Raw genomic sequence first — 18162 nt, 5'->3', positions numbered from 1 at the left:
GTCTAGATAGTGGCCCGTTGTAAATTTAATATGATCTAGATTTTCAGAATTCTTGTTACCGAGTTTGACATGACAGGTTATTGTATAAACTCTAAGCATGGGCTACGGAATAATTTGTTAAGACAGACAAAGAACTGATCTGTAGGCAGAAAACAAAAGGGGAGGTAAAGGTATGTATTTTTTATGGAAACTATGAGCACTGGAGTTCTGTGAGGCTCTGTGCTGAGACAAACTCTTAAATAACCAGGTAGTAGGCCTCTCTAACATGGCCACATGGTAGAGAGTAAGGACCATTTGGCACATTCTGCATAAATAACTGCAAAGCTGCTACTGAGTTGCTTCCATGGGTAATATCAGTTCCCTAGGTAACTGCACCTTTGACCCCTTAGTGGCCTCCTTGAGGGCATCCCACTTAGATCTCTGGCCTCTAACCATCACCTTTCTGGGGGTAGGAACCTATGATCCCCTCCCTCTAGACCAGGGACTTTGGACTGTAGACTCCTGTAATTCATGGTGATTATCTCTTCAGATCTGACTTTAGTTCAGCACCTGCAGTTCTGTTCTCTCAGGACAATGACAGTGTTGACCAGTGACCAGCCTGCTCTCTAAAAGCAAAGTTATATTTATTCAGAACAAAAACATTACAGAGAAAACACATAATTAAAAACAGTAAATAGCTTATATGTAGGTCTAGTTTACCAGGTGGTCACCCATTTGCCACATGAAGACTCTGGTAGGACTAAAATACTTTGGGCCATGTCTGTAGAGCTTGTCTCATATGGTCACTGTCTCAGGTCAGTCCTTGGATTGGGTGTGAGAGAGTTCTCTTTCAGTTCAGGACAATCACTTTACACAGTTTCATGTTCTTTGTCTGTCAGGCCCCTTGAATATCATCAAACCAATTTATGTTTTTTTCCCAGACAGCCTGCACTTCAAAAGGCTGGTTACTTGCATTGTTTCAGCATTAGGAATTTGCATTAATTACCCCTGTCCCAGTGACACTAGTTCCTGTGGGAAACCCATATATAAGATTTAGAAGGTTGATACAATATAGTCTTTAAATAATTCATGTGTCCACAGCATCTGTCACATCTCAATATAATAGTCTTTAAATATTCCATGCTTCCAAAATACCACCTCTGTCACAGTTACAGCCCATGGGAGCAGAGCTAAATAAAGAATTGATGTTTTGGTTTGGTTTTGAGCATAGGTAAGATGAACCATGAACTCTCCTATACCTCCCATACCCTTCCTCTCCCCCCCCCCCCCCCCAGTAGTCAACTAGTTACCACAGTGTTGCCAATTTAGTCACAGGTTTATTCTCCCTTCTCCCCCGTAAATTCAAACACCCGCTCTAATTTCAGTTCCTGAGGAAAGTACTGGCAACTAATTCCCCAAGTTGACTGGGCACTGTGTGAAGTAGTACTTTCTAAAGTATCACTTTATAAAGAACATTATAAATAATTGGTTAGACTACTTATTTGAAAAAAAGAAGATACAACTAAGTTAGAGAAAGTAGAAGGTAGGGCCACAAAGCTGATGAATAAAATCCAGAGATTTCACATATGAGCAGAGCTTGACAAAACTGAACTGATTTAATCCAAATCATCTTCCATCAAAAAGTAATATGACTGAAGTGTTTAAAATAGAGAAGAATTTTGAAATTAAATGTGGTTTTTGCGCTTATTGATTTGGGGGATGTAAGTTTAAGTTATGGATGGTCTTGAACTAATACTACACATGTCTACCTCCCTCCTAGCTTTGTACCCCTTTCAGATCCATCTCTTGTTTCAGTTAAGATGGACGATAAATAAAAATAATTTCAGGTGACATTAGTTTTACTGGAAGAGTGATGAATAGTCAAATTTCATTTAAAATAAGATGTTCTGATTATGGAATTTAACAAGTTAGTGCCTGATCCAATGCCCATTTAGCTCATTCGTTAGTTTATGCTTGGGAGTAAATGCTCATTCTTTCTGGAGGGTCAAGAGGAAATTTAGCACTCCATGGTTTTCTCCCCACTCAAAATGGCTGTGGAAGATTTGCCAAGGAGTGTTTTTCTCTACTTTCCAACAAAAAGTTAAATATAAAAAATAAATTAAAATACAGGATTGGAATGGCATAGTTATTATCAAATTACTGTACAGACAGAAGTACCCTTGGCCTCCTAATGGTCTTACACAACTATGTAACTAAAAGTCTATTGTGCTACCTGAAATTGTCAAGAATAAGCTGTCTTTACAGATGAAGCACTGTAGAAAGCACATTGTAGAAAATGCTTTCAGGGCTGTATTTTCTAAAGAACACTGACGTCAAGTGCCCACAGTGAGATGAGTCATACGCTGCAACAGTCTGACACACATCGACTAGCAATCAGGATTTGAAATACATCATTAGCTACCTACCAAGTTCTAACAAAATCATCGGTTCAAAAACAGAACCCTGAGCTCTTCCTTTGCTAGCAGACAGCACAACTGACAATAGGTAGAGTGCCCATAAGCAAGCTGAGATTTTCCTTTGCCATGCAGGGCTGAGTCACAATACCATCACCCCCAAAATTTTAAAGGTTACAGTAATGGACAGGTATTATACGTGACTGATATACTCTAAAAGGAGTGGATGCAGGCACATATTCACCTCTTGCTTTTTCTATTGTTATTAATAAATAATAATACCTAGCTCTGATATATTCCTTTTCACCCATAAATCTCAAAGCACTTTACACTGGAGGGCAGCGGCATTATCCTCATATTACAGATGTTACATTGTTTAAATAACCTCACTAGATAATATTATCCCACAGTACAGTAAATGGGGCACTATAAAGTTATACATACACCTGAAGGTTCAGGCAGTCTTTCTGAGCATAGGTAAGGGGAGAAATTAGTCTGTTCCAGGCACTGGTGGCTAATAAAAATGTTGTCTGGGGGTAAGGGGCTGCAGAAAGATAAAAAGCCAATGAAGTAAGGTCTGGGGGTTGGGTGCCACCCTCCTTACTTGCCCAAAGGTTGGGTAGATTTTCAAATTATTTTGACTTCCTACTGCCCTACTAAATTCCTAAACCTTTGATTAAGTCTAGGTCCTTTTTAAAACCTCTCTCCCCCTGAGACTCTGATTCCTACCTAATCTTTTCTCTTGTCTGTATGCACTCTGTCTGTGTCTATCTCTATTTCTCCTCAACTCCTCTTTTTCTGGATATTTTGTTCCATTATTTTGTCTTTCCTATTTCCTCATTCCTCATGCTAATTACTCCTCCTCTCTTGTATCATCTCTACTCCCTTTCCTCCTCTTCCCTTCCTAGATTTTGCCCTTCCATCTCCTTATCACACCTATCTCTCATCCACTCATACTCTTACCCCGCTCTTTTATCCATCCATGCCCCCTTCAATGGTGCTTTCCTCTCCATGACCCTACCTCATCCAACTGCCTTCTCTCCCTCCTTCCTGCACTGGGAGATGGGAGCTCAAACCACTCTGGTTGCCTCTGTCTGTTGGCCTCTCCAGAAAAAAGCTCCCCATCATGAGGTCTTCAGATGGCTCAGCTGCCTCCTCTACCTGCTACCTATGCTAAGAAATAAGTCTAGTTTCCTTTGATTGTCAGAGCCTTCCTGTAGCTCTGTGGACACACTCCAGATGTCATGCTGGCTGGCATCTGCATGAGGACCTGGGGAGACCCATTCCTCAGTGCCTACATAGATGCTCTATCCCGCCTGCAAAAAATTCTGGCACAGCATAGCACAAAACTCTTTCAAAGCAAGTTAGTTTGGAGGGGATATCAATAATACTAGCAGCATCACTTCCCCATAACCTCAGCCGTGCGGAACACAATGCCATCCACAGCCTCAGAAACAACTCTGACATCATAATCAAAAAGGCTGACAAAGGAGATGCTGTTGTCATCATGAATAGGTCGGAATATGAACAAGAGGCTGCTCGGCAGCTCTCCCACACCACTTTCTACAAGCCATTACCCTTTGATCCCACTGAGAGTTACCAAAAGAAACTACAGCATTTGCTCAAGAAACTCCCTGAAAAAGCACAAGATCAAATCCGCACAGACACACCCCTGGAACCCCGACCTGGGATATTCTATCTACTACCCAAGATCCATAAACCTGGAAATCCTGGACACCCCATCATCTCAGGCATTGGCACCCTGACAGCAGGATTGTCTGGCTATGTAGACTCCCTCCTCAGGCCCTACGCTACCAGCACTCCCAGCTACCTTCGAGACACCACTGACTTCCTGAGGAAACTACAATCCATCGGTGATCTTCCTGATAACACCATCCTGGCCACTATGGATGTAGAAGCCCTCTACACCAACATTCCACACAAAGATGGACTACAAGCCGTCAAGAACACTATCCCCAATAATGTCACGGCTAACCTGGTGGCTGAACTTTGTGACTTTTTCCTTACCCATAACTGTTTTACATTTGGGGACAATGTATACCTTCAAATCAGCGGTGCTACTATGGGTACCCGCATGGCCCCAAAGTATGCCAACATTTTTATGGCTGACTTAGAACAACGCTTCCTCAGCTCTCGTCCCCTAACGCCCCTACTCTACTTGCGCTATATTGATGACATCTTCATCATCTGGACCCATGAAAAAGAAGCCCTTGAGGAATTCCACCATGATTTCAACAATTTCCATCCCACCATCAACCTCAGCCTGGTCCAGTCCACACAAGAGATCCACTTCCTGGACACTACAGTGCTAATAAACGATGGTCACATAAACACCACCCTATAACGGAAACCTACTGACCGCTGTTCCTACCTACATGCCTCCAGCCCTCACCCTGACCACACCACACGATCCATTGTCTACAGCCAAGCTCTGCGATACAACCGCATTTGCTCCATCCCCTCAGACAGAGACAAACACCTACAAGATCTCTATCAAGCATTCATACAACTACAATACCCACCTGCGGAAGTGAAGAAACAGATTGATAGAGCCAGAAGAGTTCCCAGAAGTCACCTTCTACAGGACAAGCCTAACAAAGAAAATAACAGAACGCCACTAGCCGTCACCTTCAGCCCCCAACTAAAACCCCTCCAACACATTATTAAGGATCTACAACCTATCCTGAAGGATGACCCAACACTCTCACAAATCTTGGGAGACCAGGCCAGTCCTTGCCTACAGACAGCCCCCCAACCTGAACCAAATACTCACCAGCAACCACATACCACACAACAGAACCACTAACCCAGGAACCTATCCTTGCAACAAAGCCCGTTGCCAACTGTGCCCACATATCTATTCAGGGGACACCATCACAGGGCCTAATAACATCAGCCACACTATCAGAGGCTCGTTCACCTGCACATCAACCAATGTGATATATGCCATTATGTGCCAGCAATGACCCTCTGCCATGTACATTGGTCAAACTGGACAGTCTCTACGTAAAAGAATAAATGGACACAAATCAGATGTCAAGAATTATAACATTCATAAACCAGTTGGAGAACACTTCAATCTCTCTGGTCACGCAATTACAGACATGAAAGTTGTGATATTACAACAAAAAAACTTCAAATCCAGACTCCAGCGAGAGACTGTTGAATTGGAATTCATTTGCAAATTGGATACAATTAACTTAGGCTTGAATAGAGACTGGGAGTGGCTAAGTCATTATGCAAGGTAACCTATTTCCCCTTGTTTTTTCCTACCCCCCCCCCCAGACGTTCTTGTTAAACCCTGGATTTGTGCTGGAAATGGCCCAACTTGATTATCATACACATTGTAAGGAGAGTGATCACTTTAGATAAGCTATTACCAGCAGGAGAGTGGGATGGGGGGAGGTATTTTTTCATGCTTTGTGTGTATAAAAAGATCTTCTACACTTTCCACAGTATACATCCGATGAAGTGAGCTGTAGCTCACGAAAGCTTATTGTCAAATAAATTGGTTAGCCTCTAAGGTGCCACAAGTACTCCTTTTCTTTTTGTGAATACAGACTAACACGGCTGTTACTCTGAAACCTATCAATAATATGGTCATTCCAGAGTGGTTCTCTTTACCCTCATACAAGTAAAGCTTTAAATGATTGGATGCTGAAATCAAACTATAAAAAAGTATTTCTAAAAGATAAAAGTGAAATGCTTCTTCCTTAATGATAATCTTTTTGAAAACAAATCAGGCACGCATTAAAAAAACATCAAGAAAGGACTGAATTATGTACGAATTAGTCTTATGAAGTCATCTCTCTATAAAACTTTCTGTCATTACTAACAAATATCAAGTGCGATTATTGCTATATTTTAAACTGAGTCACTTTTTGTGCTTTGCCTGATGTCTGGCCATTACGGTATGTATTCAACCTGGGCCAGTTCAGGGAGGTTCTGAATAGCCACTGAGCACACACCACTCCCATAATCACAACAGGGCTGCACACACTCAGGTGGTACTCAGAACTGCTCAGGATTTGGCCTGTGCGGTTCGTCATGTCTGTAATGCCTGATATAACCGTGCAGCCTACCGGAGCTCAGAGCCGCTCCTCTAAAGGACAACAAATAGAAAATCCTTCCTAGAGACACTTCATTTATTAATTTAGACAACAGAATCAGAACCACCACCTGTCAGAATTTTGAGCGTAGACAGGGCCCCACTCACTAAGAGGTATCAGTTTTATCCTTTAGTCCAAACCTGGGTGGCTCTGAAAAATGTAGAGGTGCTAGACTGTTACTGCACATTATTTTTGAAAAAAATTGATGTGTTCAATGATAAGTTTTGTTGAAACATTCTTTTCTCAAAAACCAGCCTCTCAGCCCCACTCTACCTCTCACATGCTCCCCAGAGAAACCTGCTGCTCAATTTGTCTGTTTGGAATGCACACAGGAACACTTGCTAATCAGCTGAAAGATCAGAGTAGAAGAGGCCTGGGAGATCCCTCCATGTCTGATGGCTAAACTCGCAAATAAACCAAAAGCAAATGACGTCTGGAGCTTGGTTGCCAGGAACCATCCAGGTAGAAACCCCAAGCTCCTGGTAAAATGCAGAGCAATTCCCCCAGTTGCCTTCTTTGCTTAGAGGTTGCCAATTCATGAGTAATGAAGTGGGTCTACCATTAGTGAAGCAGGCTCTGGAGGGACCTAGTTGTCCTCTCTCAATTCTTGTGAGCTGAGGTCCCACCTTCCCCCGGAGCTCTCTTGTTCCACTATCTAGATCACGGCTTTTTCCCTTTATTTGGGATGTTAGGAATCAGGCTATAATAACTATGCTGGGCTTTTCTATGGTTCCAAAGGGTGTGCACGGCTCATCAGAGTTATTAAACCCCTTTATTTTACAGCAGTCTTCCTGAAAGCAAGAATTTTGTTTCCTGATGCTTCACAGAGGATTGCATTTTGAACGCTTTCTATTCATTATTGCTTTTTGTCAATTTGTCTCCTTAACCAACTCCCACGCCATCAGACTCAATGATATTTAACAAAAAAAGAGAGTTAGTTTCTGTCTCTCATGGAGCACAACATACTTGGGGAATCCCCAGCTGCTGTAATGATCCACTGGGAACCTTTACAATCCAGAGCAGGTTAAGGACGCCCTGAGACTGCTCTAAACAACACGAATGATGGATTTGGTTAAAAAAAAAAATGTGGCCCCAAGATAAGGGAGCCACAAATGGATATTTTATGCTCAGCAATTGTCGGGCATAGTTGAGCATTGAGCCCTAGAGAGGGAAGAGACCTTAGGTCATTTTGTATGACCCACTGAAAAGGATGAAGCCCCACCCACACCCCAACGTTGCGGGTACTGGAACCGTAGGCATTGGTTGGGCTGAGCTCTCTGTAATGATACTTCAGTTCTACATATACCAAAAGGATGTGTTTTGATCACTACAAGTACAGTCTCAGGTGCTTTGCTTAGTTGAGTTTTAAATTATTGCTTTTTGCCGTGAACTATTTTTCATAGGGATAAGATATGTGATTAAAGCTATTAATTTATTTATTTTTGTTATCCAAATCTTAAGTTTATAAATGCAATAAAACATTCCATGATATGAATGAGGGTCTAATAGAGTTCTTACCAGGTGCACTTGAAATCTGAAGGCAAATGCCTTGGGCAAAAAAAAGTTTTATGCACCTCTGGCTAATTATTCACAGATCTCTGTAAAGGTTCCGGAGGAAGGACAATTATTTTGCATGCCACTGTGCTGACAGAGCAGTAGGACATATCCCAGAGCTCATATAGCTGGATAGGCATCTCTTTGTAATGCAGGTTGTTATTTCTATTTACATACAAATATTTGAATGTCAAGAAATGTATGAATTTTGCAACATTTTTACAAATGCAAATGACACTTTCAGCTAACTCTGCGCCAAAGGAATATGCAAGACCTGAAGCCACTTAGCCTCCATATACAATTCAGAGAGAGGACTCTAGGGTACATTCCTTCGTACACAGCAAGGGACTCCAGCATATAAATAGGTTTCAGAGGAACAGCCGTGTTAGTCTGTATTCGCAAAAAGAAAAGGAGTACTTGTGGCACCTTAGAGACTAACCAATTTATTTGAGCATGAGCTTTCGTGAGCTACAGCTCACTTCATCAGATGTTTCTGATGAAGTGAGCTGTAGCTCACGAAAGCTCATGCTCAAATAAATTGGTTAGTCTCTAAGGTGCCACAAGTACTCCTTTTCTTTCAGCATATAAATAGAAACCTTTGTGTTATTCCACTTACAGTATTTATATTCTGCCTACCTACATTTCTTGCTGCAGTTTCAATAGCTTTCTTTATTGTTTTCCTGAACTATTGTATAGTGTATTTAAAAGTAACAGCTACATTTCACCCTAGAGATGGCTACAATTCAGTGATGGCAAGCAATCTTGTATAGAGGTAAATGCTGCTTCCTCAGATGTCATTCCCCGGTGCCCAAATGCCATGCAGTCAAAGTGGGCAAATTAATGGCACAGAAGAAGAATCTGTAGCAGCACACCCCGCCTGGCTGTACCCCCCCTAGAACTGCTAAGTGTTCCACACTAGGTGCTGCCCTGGCCAGGATTTGGTGGCAAGTGATTGCTGAATTAAGTTCAGATTGCTTTATAACAAAGGGAGTTATAATGCCATAATTCTCAAGGTTTAACTGCTACTCTGCTCAGTCACCATTTAATTTATTTCACAGAACTTAGTGTTAAGCAGCTTTAAACCTAGGAAAGTCAGTGAGCTGCAAGATATATATATTTCTCTTAATGAGTGAGTTATAGAAAAATCACTTCAAGCTGTTAAATCACCTGGCAGTATGCCTCAGAACCGCTACACATATACGTAGGAGCTAAGCTACACCCTTCCACATGAGCTGTATCATGCCGTGCATTATCTAGGTTTCCCTCACTTTTAAAAACATGTTTGAAATATATTTAGCCTTCTCTTCAGCCCACATCTAGAATTCCTGTTAATCTCACTAACCTGCAAGGGCCTGAGTTCAATGCTCTCTGTTTTAGATGGTTAGAAAGAGGCGCCGACTTTCTGGTTTCCCTGAGGGTACTCGACCCCCACTCCGCCACAGGCCCCTTTCCACTCCACCCCTTCCCCCAAGGCCCCACCCCTGCCCGGCTCTTCCCACCCCTGCTCCGCCCCCACCCCTGTTCCGCTCCCTCCCCCGATCACGTCCCACCCTCCCTTCCTCTGCCTCTTCCTGCCCCCTCTTCTCCCTCTCTCTGCCAGCACACCGTTGAACAGCTGATCACCGGTGGGTGGAAGGCACTGGGGGAGAAGGGGAGGAGCTGATTGGCAGGGCCACCGGTGGGTGCTGAGCACCCACTATTCTTTTTCCTGTGGGTGCACCCAAGGAGTCGGTGCCTATGGTTATAAACACTGACTGCTCTTCTGTTGTTTGATGAATCTGAATATCCATCTGTCATATTCCGTCCTTGCTCAGACATGTGCAACACTGGTCTTGTGGTTAAGGCACTGGACTAGTGTTCCAGAGACATGGAGGAAGTTGGCATAGTCACTAGCTTCCTGTGTCATCATGACCTAGTCACTTATGCCAGATTTTCAGAGAAGTGCAGCAATAAGTGCTATAATGGGAAGTTCTGGGTGCTGAGCACTTTTGAAAATCTGGTCCTAGGTGCCTGAATGGGATTCAAGCTATACTGACAATCTGGCCCTGGCTCTATGGCACAGTTCCTTATCTGTAACTGGGGATAATAAGATTTCCCTACCTCACTAGGCTGCTGTGAGGACAAAATGAAGTTGTTCTACCTAAAAGTTGTGTTTTAGTCTTAAAATGTTTCCTGGGGCCTGGTTTTCATCTCACTTTTCACTAGTTTAGCTGTTCTTGATTTAAACAGGTAGAAGCAGGGAAATAGGGCCCCAGAATTTTGCCTCTGTTTAAACAAGTTTTCAAACAAAACTGAAAGATTTTTAATTGGCCACTAGGAGGCAGTGGGCCACCAAGTTACCCACTCTCTTAGGCCTCTGTCGAACCCTGCAGTTGTCCTATGATTCCACCTCACTTGTAGATATTTGGCACACTTTTGCGTTCAAATTCATGTTCAGCAGGGAAGGAGTAGTATACTGTTTATTACTTTAATCTGGAAGCAGGGACTGCAGCTTCCTTCCAAGGACTAAGGAGGGACCCAATAATTTCTTCAGATTTTATGCTTGTAATTTGAAAACCTGCATAGTTCAGACACATGATACATACCAATTGACTCTCTGTCACTGTAGGTGTCAGTAAGTAAAGATTAGCCTGCAAAAGAGTAAATATATACAGTGTTACATAAACTAGTGTAATTCATTATAACAGTCACATAATCTGGGATGAGGAGGAATGCTTATTCACTACAGAGGGGAAACCAGGAGGAGGAATATTTCCATAGATTATCAGTGGTTCCTGGATGCTGGGAGGAGAACAACATTTACATTTTTATCATGTCACTTGTAGGTATTTTTGTGTTCCTAATGGAAGAAAGGCATTTGAGCAACAGTATATTCCCCTGAAGAAGTCTTTATATGAGATGTAAAAGTTTGCCTCTGCAGGGTGGACAATTAAATTTAATTAAAACAATTAAAACAACAATCATGAACATGTATTTCCCACGTGAAATTAAGCCTTTACTAAAGTCTCACAGGACTCGTTACTGGATGGACATTTCTAGAGCATTAAAATTCCGCCTATCTTTCAAGGAATATCCTCTCCTACGAGTGAATTCCATTGAACGTCACTAGGTTTTTGTACAAAAAGACACTTCCCTTCCTGCAGGACACGTTCAATATTAAGGCCTCAGGTCACTAAACTTAGAGCATTCTTTGGTTAATTAAAAACTCTTCATCTATAATAGCTGGGCTTTGATTTTAGAACTGCAGCATATTAAGAGCCAGATTGTGGCATACCCCTACAACCTGCACTGGATGGTATTACAGCAGCAGCCCAAAGAAGGGATATCGACTGGCTCAACCACAATTCCTCCTAGTGGTTTCCAGTAGCAGAGTAGCTCCATCATCCTGGGAGAGGGTAGAACATGCACACCTCTTTCTCCTACCAAACTCCACATGCTGGTGTTGTCTGGGAATGGGACCAGGGACCCATCTTCACTAACCCCAGTGGGGTGAATAGTGCCACCACTGGTCATACACCAGCACAGAGCTACCCAGTCACATTGTTGCTAGTTCCTACACTTAGAACAATGAAGGAAGGCTCCTAGTTCCCTCTCCCCCCTTCTAATGCCTGCATGGGGCAGCCACAGCACTTTCAGGCCTGGGTTTCCATGGCCTTGTACTTTGTGCAGTCATTTATGTCTGTGGAAAGTTAGTGCAAAATGGGTATCAAGTGCTACACAAGGAGGAATACTGGTAGTTGAGAATTCAGACTTTTCATTTTTAAATACCCTTGAGAAAACATCAAGCTATGACCCAAACGATTTGTACAGACTGTTGCCAAGAGGTAGACTACAATAACTAACTAATTTGTGTATACAAACACTAATATAATGTAAAGAAAATATGTAAAGTGGCTTAGCAGGATGACAGCTTTTGCTGTGTCTGATTGACTAACAAACAAATTAGTATGCAAAAATCATCTATTTTTCTTCTGTAACCAATGGCACATTTAAGACAGCTTCTCAACAAGCATCCAATAACAGAAATTATGCATATAAATAATTATATTGTCAAAATACCATGCTAATCTTTGTAAGTAAATTGAATTTCAGTTGAACAAATTAATAGCTATTTAAGATAAAAGAAACATAGTGCAACTTCCTTGTCAAAAAAATTAAATTAAATTAAAACATCATTGCTCCAAGCAAGATCACTAGTCATGAGGTAGTGAGCATATTGGATGAACTCACAGTTTGATATTAATACAATATAGGTCCTTACAATTGGTGACAAATTCAGTCCCAGAAGGTCCATCACAGATGTTCTTAGCTTTTGAATTCATTAAAAAGCGACACGGCTTTCTTACTAGTCCAAAATAGAAACCTTGATCCTAATGGTATGTTATTTTGTAGCCCCTTTCTGTGGCACAAAAGAGCCAAAGCAAGCTACCAGAGAATAACCCCAATAAATGGTGATTCCTTGGGTGGTATGGAGCTGTATTAATGGTTCAGAACTAGCTCCTTCCCCATACCCTGTTATAGGTGGTGTACTAAGTGTAGTGTGACCTGGCTATTCACAGCTGCCCATGCGGTTCCTTGGAGGCCATGCCTCAGAGTATAAGTTAGAGCAGCCTTCAGGATAAGTGATTATAGGGAGGTCCAGACAAAAAGGAATTCCCCTGGACACACAATATTTGGGGGCTGAACATACAGGAAACTGAGCCTCTAGATACACAGAATTTTGTTGGCGTTTCTCCAGCTCTAAAGCCTCCTCAACCCCTGATAGATTCCCTTAAGGCAGCAGTTCTTCTGTCTTCTGGGGACGCCCTGCAGGTGGCAGCAGTCTTGGCCTTCTGCACTCTTGAGGAACAGCCATCTGAGCACTTTCATGTGCATTATTCTAGACTCATGTTTCCACCAGCCTACGGTATTCACCAGCTCCCCAAACCCCACAAATAAACAACTCCAACAATTTCACATTTGGGAACGAAATATAAAAAATTAAACACAGGCAAGAAGACTTCTATGTCTGAGTAGACGTGAGACTTTAAAATGTCAGTGCATTTGTAAAGATCACAGAAAATGAACCAGACTGTAACCCTACCGTGTTAAAAGCGTCTCACACACCGGGGAGCTCCAAAAATAATATCTCAGCCAGAAATTCTAGTCACTGTTTGTCTTGTAAGGATAGTTCTACTTAAAGCAATGTTTCAGGCACAGTTTAGAGATTATAAGAATTACACTGGAATGGTGAGCAATACACATGATCATCTTCAAGGTACAACATGTCAGCTTGTTTATGCATATCACTAAAAATGAAAATCTCCTTTCTATTTAGCACAAACTAGCACACTCTGTCCTGTAAAATTCACATTCCATAGTATGCAATAAAAAATACATAACTGCATGCAATAAAAAAAAATCACTTCTGTAGCTACTTGCTCAGAAAACAAAATTGCATTGATCAAGCAGTGTGCTGGGAACAAGCTAGTAAATCTTTACTGCTTTTGCCTGCACTGCACCTGATCTGTGATTGAGTAGAAAGATATATTGGTGAATAATGAGCAGACATATGTCAGCATATGAAAAAAGGGGTCATAAATAAAATAAGGTACCTTCCTGAACTGCTTATCCTAAGGAGAATAAACGTGTTAATTGAGTTTAATATGTTTTAATAATTAATAAAACAAATGACTTATGAGAACTAATTGTGTGTGTGTGAATTTAAGGTGCCAGAGGGAGGATAGCAAAGAGTCAACTTTTCCAGTCACAGTACACGTAAGACAAGAACAGCATGGTCGGGGAGATGCAATTATCATCAGAGGAGAATTAGGCCTGCCTGCAAGCATGCTGTTTATCCCCTAAATTAACAGAAACAACAAAATCAAAAATCCTTTCCTCAGTTTCCCCTGCCTCTCTAACAACTGTCCTATTTTCTTAAAAAAAAAAAGCTTCTTAGCCCCATTCTGTGGGGACCAGTTCTCGAGGTGACAGGATATTTTATGCCCATTCAGGGCTAAACTGAGGTTTTTCAATACGAGAGGATATGAATGTCATGCCAAGCAAGTGCTCCTGGTGAGACATTTTGCCTCAGATTGGCACAGCACCTTTAGGAGTTCTGGAGGGGTGCGAGCCAGAGTGGCCTTTGCTTCATCTTTTAAAGAACATCACACGTGTTAATCCTGTGTGCAGCCAGTGTTCATTCTTTGGTCCTCCATGCCCCTCCTTGGGGAGACCTGCCCCTCTGCAGGCATTAACTTCAAGCAGAGTTTGGTGACCATTCCCGTGCAGAGGTGCATGAGGAAGGAGAGGTTTTGGCATCTTTTCACCCTAACCTTTGTAACTGTACCAGGTTTCTCACAGATGGCAACCAAGGCACAATTGTAAGGATGTATCTGGGTGATACAGACCGTTGTCTGCAAAGGAATTAGACTGAGATTACCAGCTCACACCACATTGAAGAGCCACCAGACCATAAGGCTTGAGGTGGAATTGAAATAATGGTAAGAGGTATCAAGTCTCGTTTCCAAAGCCTTGAACTATTCACTTCCCCTACCACTGTAAAAAAACTTTTCATGTCCTAGATGGATTTACTCCCTTCCCTCAGGCAGACCCAGCTATTATTGCAAGAAGGATGTTTAATCCTACAAAATAAGACATTTCTGTAGCTAAAACACAGAGTAATTATAAAGGGACTTACATATCTGGTTTCCCGTCCAGCTGCTCTCTGCAGTGTTGCAGACATCTATACACAAGATAAATTGATATAACATGCAACCAACAGTAATCTGACAATTCCATGAACTTTTATCTTTGTAGCAAGATATTAACTGCTAAAAGTCTAAGAAACCATCACTCTGCAACCATTATGAAACGTTCATCAGAGAGGTGAGATGTGATTCATTACATTCATTCATATACATCATTCATTACCGACTTCATGAGCAAACCCCACAGTATTTTTGGGCGCGACCGGGATCTTTAGCTTAGGTAAAAGAAGGGTTGCTGCAGAATAAATGGGGGAAGCGGAAAATACAGAGTAAAATTTGGAGAGCGAGAGAGAGGGAGAGAGAAGCAACCAGCTGAACCATAAAAGTTATTTATTGAATAATAGTGATAACTACACAAGGAGGGCTAAACAAACATAATGGTTACATTTGAAAGTATAAAATAAAAACATTTAGCTCTCAGTGTTGAGTAATTGTTTGACTTATTATATTATGTATCATAAAGATGCGACTCCAGCATCTGACCTCATAGTGTTATAGTTGCCCTTGGTATTGTAATCTAGGGTGACCAGATGTTCCAATTTTATAGGGACAGTCCCAATATTTGGGGCTTTCTTCTATAGGCACCTATTACTCCCCAACACTCCACCCCAATTTTTCACACTTGTTATCTGGTCTCCCTAATGTAATCTCTGGACACTCTCAGAATGAATCTGTTAACAGACAGAAGGGGACATATCCAACCCCCAAACAGGATTTCATTTCTATTTCCATAGGAAATGTATTGGAATTATCTTTGGGGTGAGGTAATATATTTTATTGGACCAACTTCTGTTGGTGAGAGACAAGCTTTCGAGCTCCACAGAGCTCTCCTTCAGGTCCGGGAAAGGTACTGAGAGTGTCACAGCTAAATATATGATCGATTAGATTGTTTAGCATAAGTAGTTATACATATTCTATGGGACCATTCAGATTGAAGTGGCCTGTTAACACCCCTGCAGCCATAAGGCATAGAGTGGGGTTAGTTGGTTACAGATTGTTGTAATAACCCAATAAGTTCCCTCCCCTTTGCCAGGTACACTGCTACATCAAAGGGGCAGGAAGAGATGGCGCAGCAGGGACTGCCTGAGGAGGCTCCATCAACCCTATAGAAGGAATACCTGTACTGCCAACTTGCCCCAAATACAAATAATCTGGTGCAAGTGAACCTAAAGGTTCAGAGTCTCCCCTCTGAACTAAACAGTCACAGTCTTTATGACTTCTCCTAAAAAGTAATACCTGTCTGTCCATACCTCTAGATTTTCCTCATTGCCCATCTGCTTGCCCTCTCTATATTGTCTGGGTTGCGGGAGTGCAGAAAGCTTGCTGAGGCTCAGCAGTAAGTGGCTAGAGGATTGGGGTACTCAGCAACTACAGCTGGGTTCAGCCTGTTGGCCATTCACTCAGACGTCCTGCCTTCTGGAAAGCCAGGTATCTCTGGATTCTTCCCTGACTACTGGACCTTCAAAGGACAAATTCCCTTTCTTCATACACTGCAACTACTTCTGCCTCCAAGTAGATATGTTGCAGTGGAGAGGAAGTGGCTCAAAAGTTGTAGCTGCTCTCTCCTCCCTTTCTCTTTTCTGTGTCTTTTTGGACACTAAGGGGAGGATCTGTATTGATCTGTCATCTTTTAAGATTAAATGTAGCTTTCTACTGTTACAGGTTTTGTATCTATGGTATGTGGCCAAGCTTACGCACTTACTTTGCCTACATCTGAATCCATTGAAGTGTGCAGGGAAGATGGAGAAGATTCACACCGGCGCTGAAAAATGGGATTTGAAAGTGCACAGACTTTGTTAATAACAAGAGAAGATGGAAAAGAGATAAAACATTTAAATTCCACATTAGTGCTGTATTACCATAGGCAAGGGATCCTGTAAGACTTGATCGATGGCAGCACAGAGTTCTTCAGTTTGTTGCCTGAGCTGGGCAGGGGAGCACATCTGCAAAAGTATAAGCAACAGCTGAATTAGCTTTGGCTTTGTGAGTCCAAATGAAACACTGGCTGAAGAGATTTATTGTGATTACCTACCTCCGAATTTGTGTCTAAAGTGGCATCCTCGGTCACTTTTTCTGTTTTAATTGGCTCTTCTAATGCCTAGAGATAAATAAAAATTGTTCTGATGTTAGATTGGATGAAAATAAAAACATGTTTTTCAATGTGAAAGTTTCCTTACTTGGTACTTCCCCGTATCACCTGGGAAAGAAGATAGATGTGTTCCAAGCTTCGTCAAATGAAAGTGACCATATCTTGAAACATTAAAGATGTTCTGCACAGACAGAGCACCAAATTCCAGTGATATTAGAGAGGGTGAATGTCTCTAATATCTCCTGGTGAATATTGTTATTTTGAGCCTAATTATTCTTGGAGTTCAGAACAATATCTAAGATGAAAATTTTTCTGCATGTAATTTAAACCCATTGTCTCCCCACCAATGTTTACTTGCAGTATGTTGTTTAGGCACTAGATGTCTCTATGTGCTGTATACCTTCCAGATAAGGTGTGGTCCATGGTAAACAAGAGAATAAGACTGGGACGCAATCTCTGCAGAAGTCTGTTGGTTTGTGTCTGTGGCTGCTTTCTTTAATAAAATGACTCCTGTTTAAGAAGCACTGAGATTCCATACAACTTGACAAAGGATGCAGTAGGGTTTTTGTTTTTGTTTTTTTTTGCGGGGGGAGGAGGTTCTAAACAAAAAATTGTGTAGATAAAGGAAAATCTTTGTTATACATTAATAAAAGGAAAACTCTCTAAAGCCTTAATGGCTGAAGTGAGTGCCTTAATTATAAGTATCTCTTTAGATTTCCATTCAATTTTTTTCTCTCTTCCTCTCACCACAATTTCTCCAAAGCAGAACACAAACCCAATGTGCTTTGAGTCCAGGTCAAACTTTCAAACCCACAAAGTTGGTATCAGCTTGAAATTAGTGAAAACGAATTTGCCCATCTCTAATTCTACTAGTAAGTGCTGAATACCCACAAAAGCCAGGCTTAGAGGAGAATGCAGAACATCATTCCTCTTTTCCTTTCTTCTTCTAGGTTTTGACCTATAGCCTAGTTGCTGTTACCCTGTTCCTGCTTTAAAGTGACTTCCAAGGAGACGCCATGCTAAGTTACCATAATTACCCTGGAATCTGTGGGAGAAAGATGCTAGACCGCAGGAGTCAGGATCTGTGGATTTTTAAATCATTGTGCTTTTTCAGTTTCCTTTGTATTATTTAATTTTTTAAAAATATCAAAAGAGCAAAATATATTTATTTAAAGTTAGTCACCCTGACCCCTACATGCTCCCTGCTTCAGTGGGGTTCTGTGGGAACAGTGACATCTCAGCATGGT

The 18162-nt window shown here is 41.6% G+C and overlaps 1 protein-coding gene across 11 annotated transcripts in view; it reads right to left on the bottom strand.

Moving 5' to 3' along the window:
• MLIP (muscular LMNA interacting protein) overlaps positions 1–18162 on the bottom strand; it is a 179377-nt gene that overhangs the window by 62936 nt on the left and 98279 nt on the right. For all 11 annotated transcript variants that reach the window (XM_075126469.1, XM_075126463.1, XM_048845266.2 and 8 more), the window contains 5 exons: positions 16859–16924; positions 16686–16769; positions 16529–16588; positions 14757–14801; positions 10663–10707 (listed from right to left, as the gene is read on the bottom strand). In XM_075126469.1, the coding sequence (XP_074982570.1) occupies positions 10663–10707; positions 14757–14801; positions 16529–16588; positions 16686–16769; positions 16859–16924 (300 nt within the window). The remainder of the gene's footprint in view (positions 1–10662; positions 10708–14756; positions 14802–16528; positions 16589–16685; positions 16770–16858; positions 16925–18162) is intronic.

This window comes from Caretta caretta, chromosome 3, assembly GCF_965140235.1.
Source record: "Caretta caretta isolate rCarCar2 chromosome 3, rCarCar1.hap1, whole genome shotgun sequence".
Taxonomy (NCBI): Eukaryota; Metazoa; Chordata; order Testudines; family Cheloniidae; genus Caretta; species Caretta caretta.
Note: the sequence above shows the minus strand (reverse complement) of the source record. Positions and strands in the feature narration are given on the sequence as shown.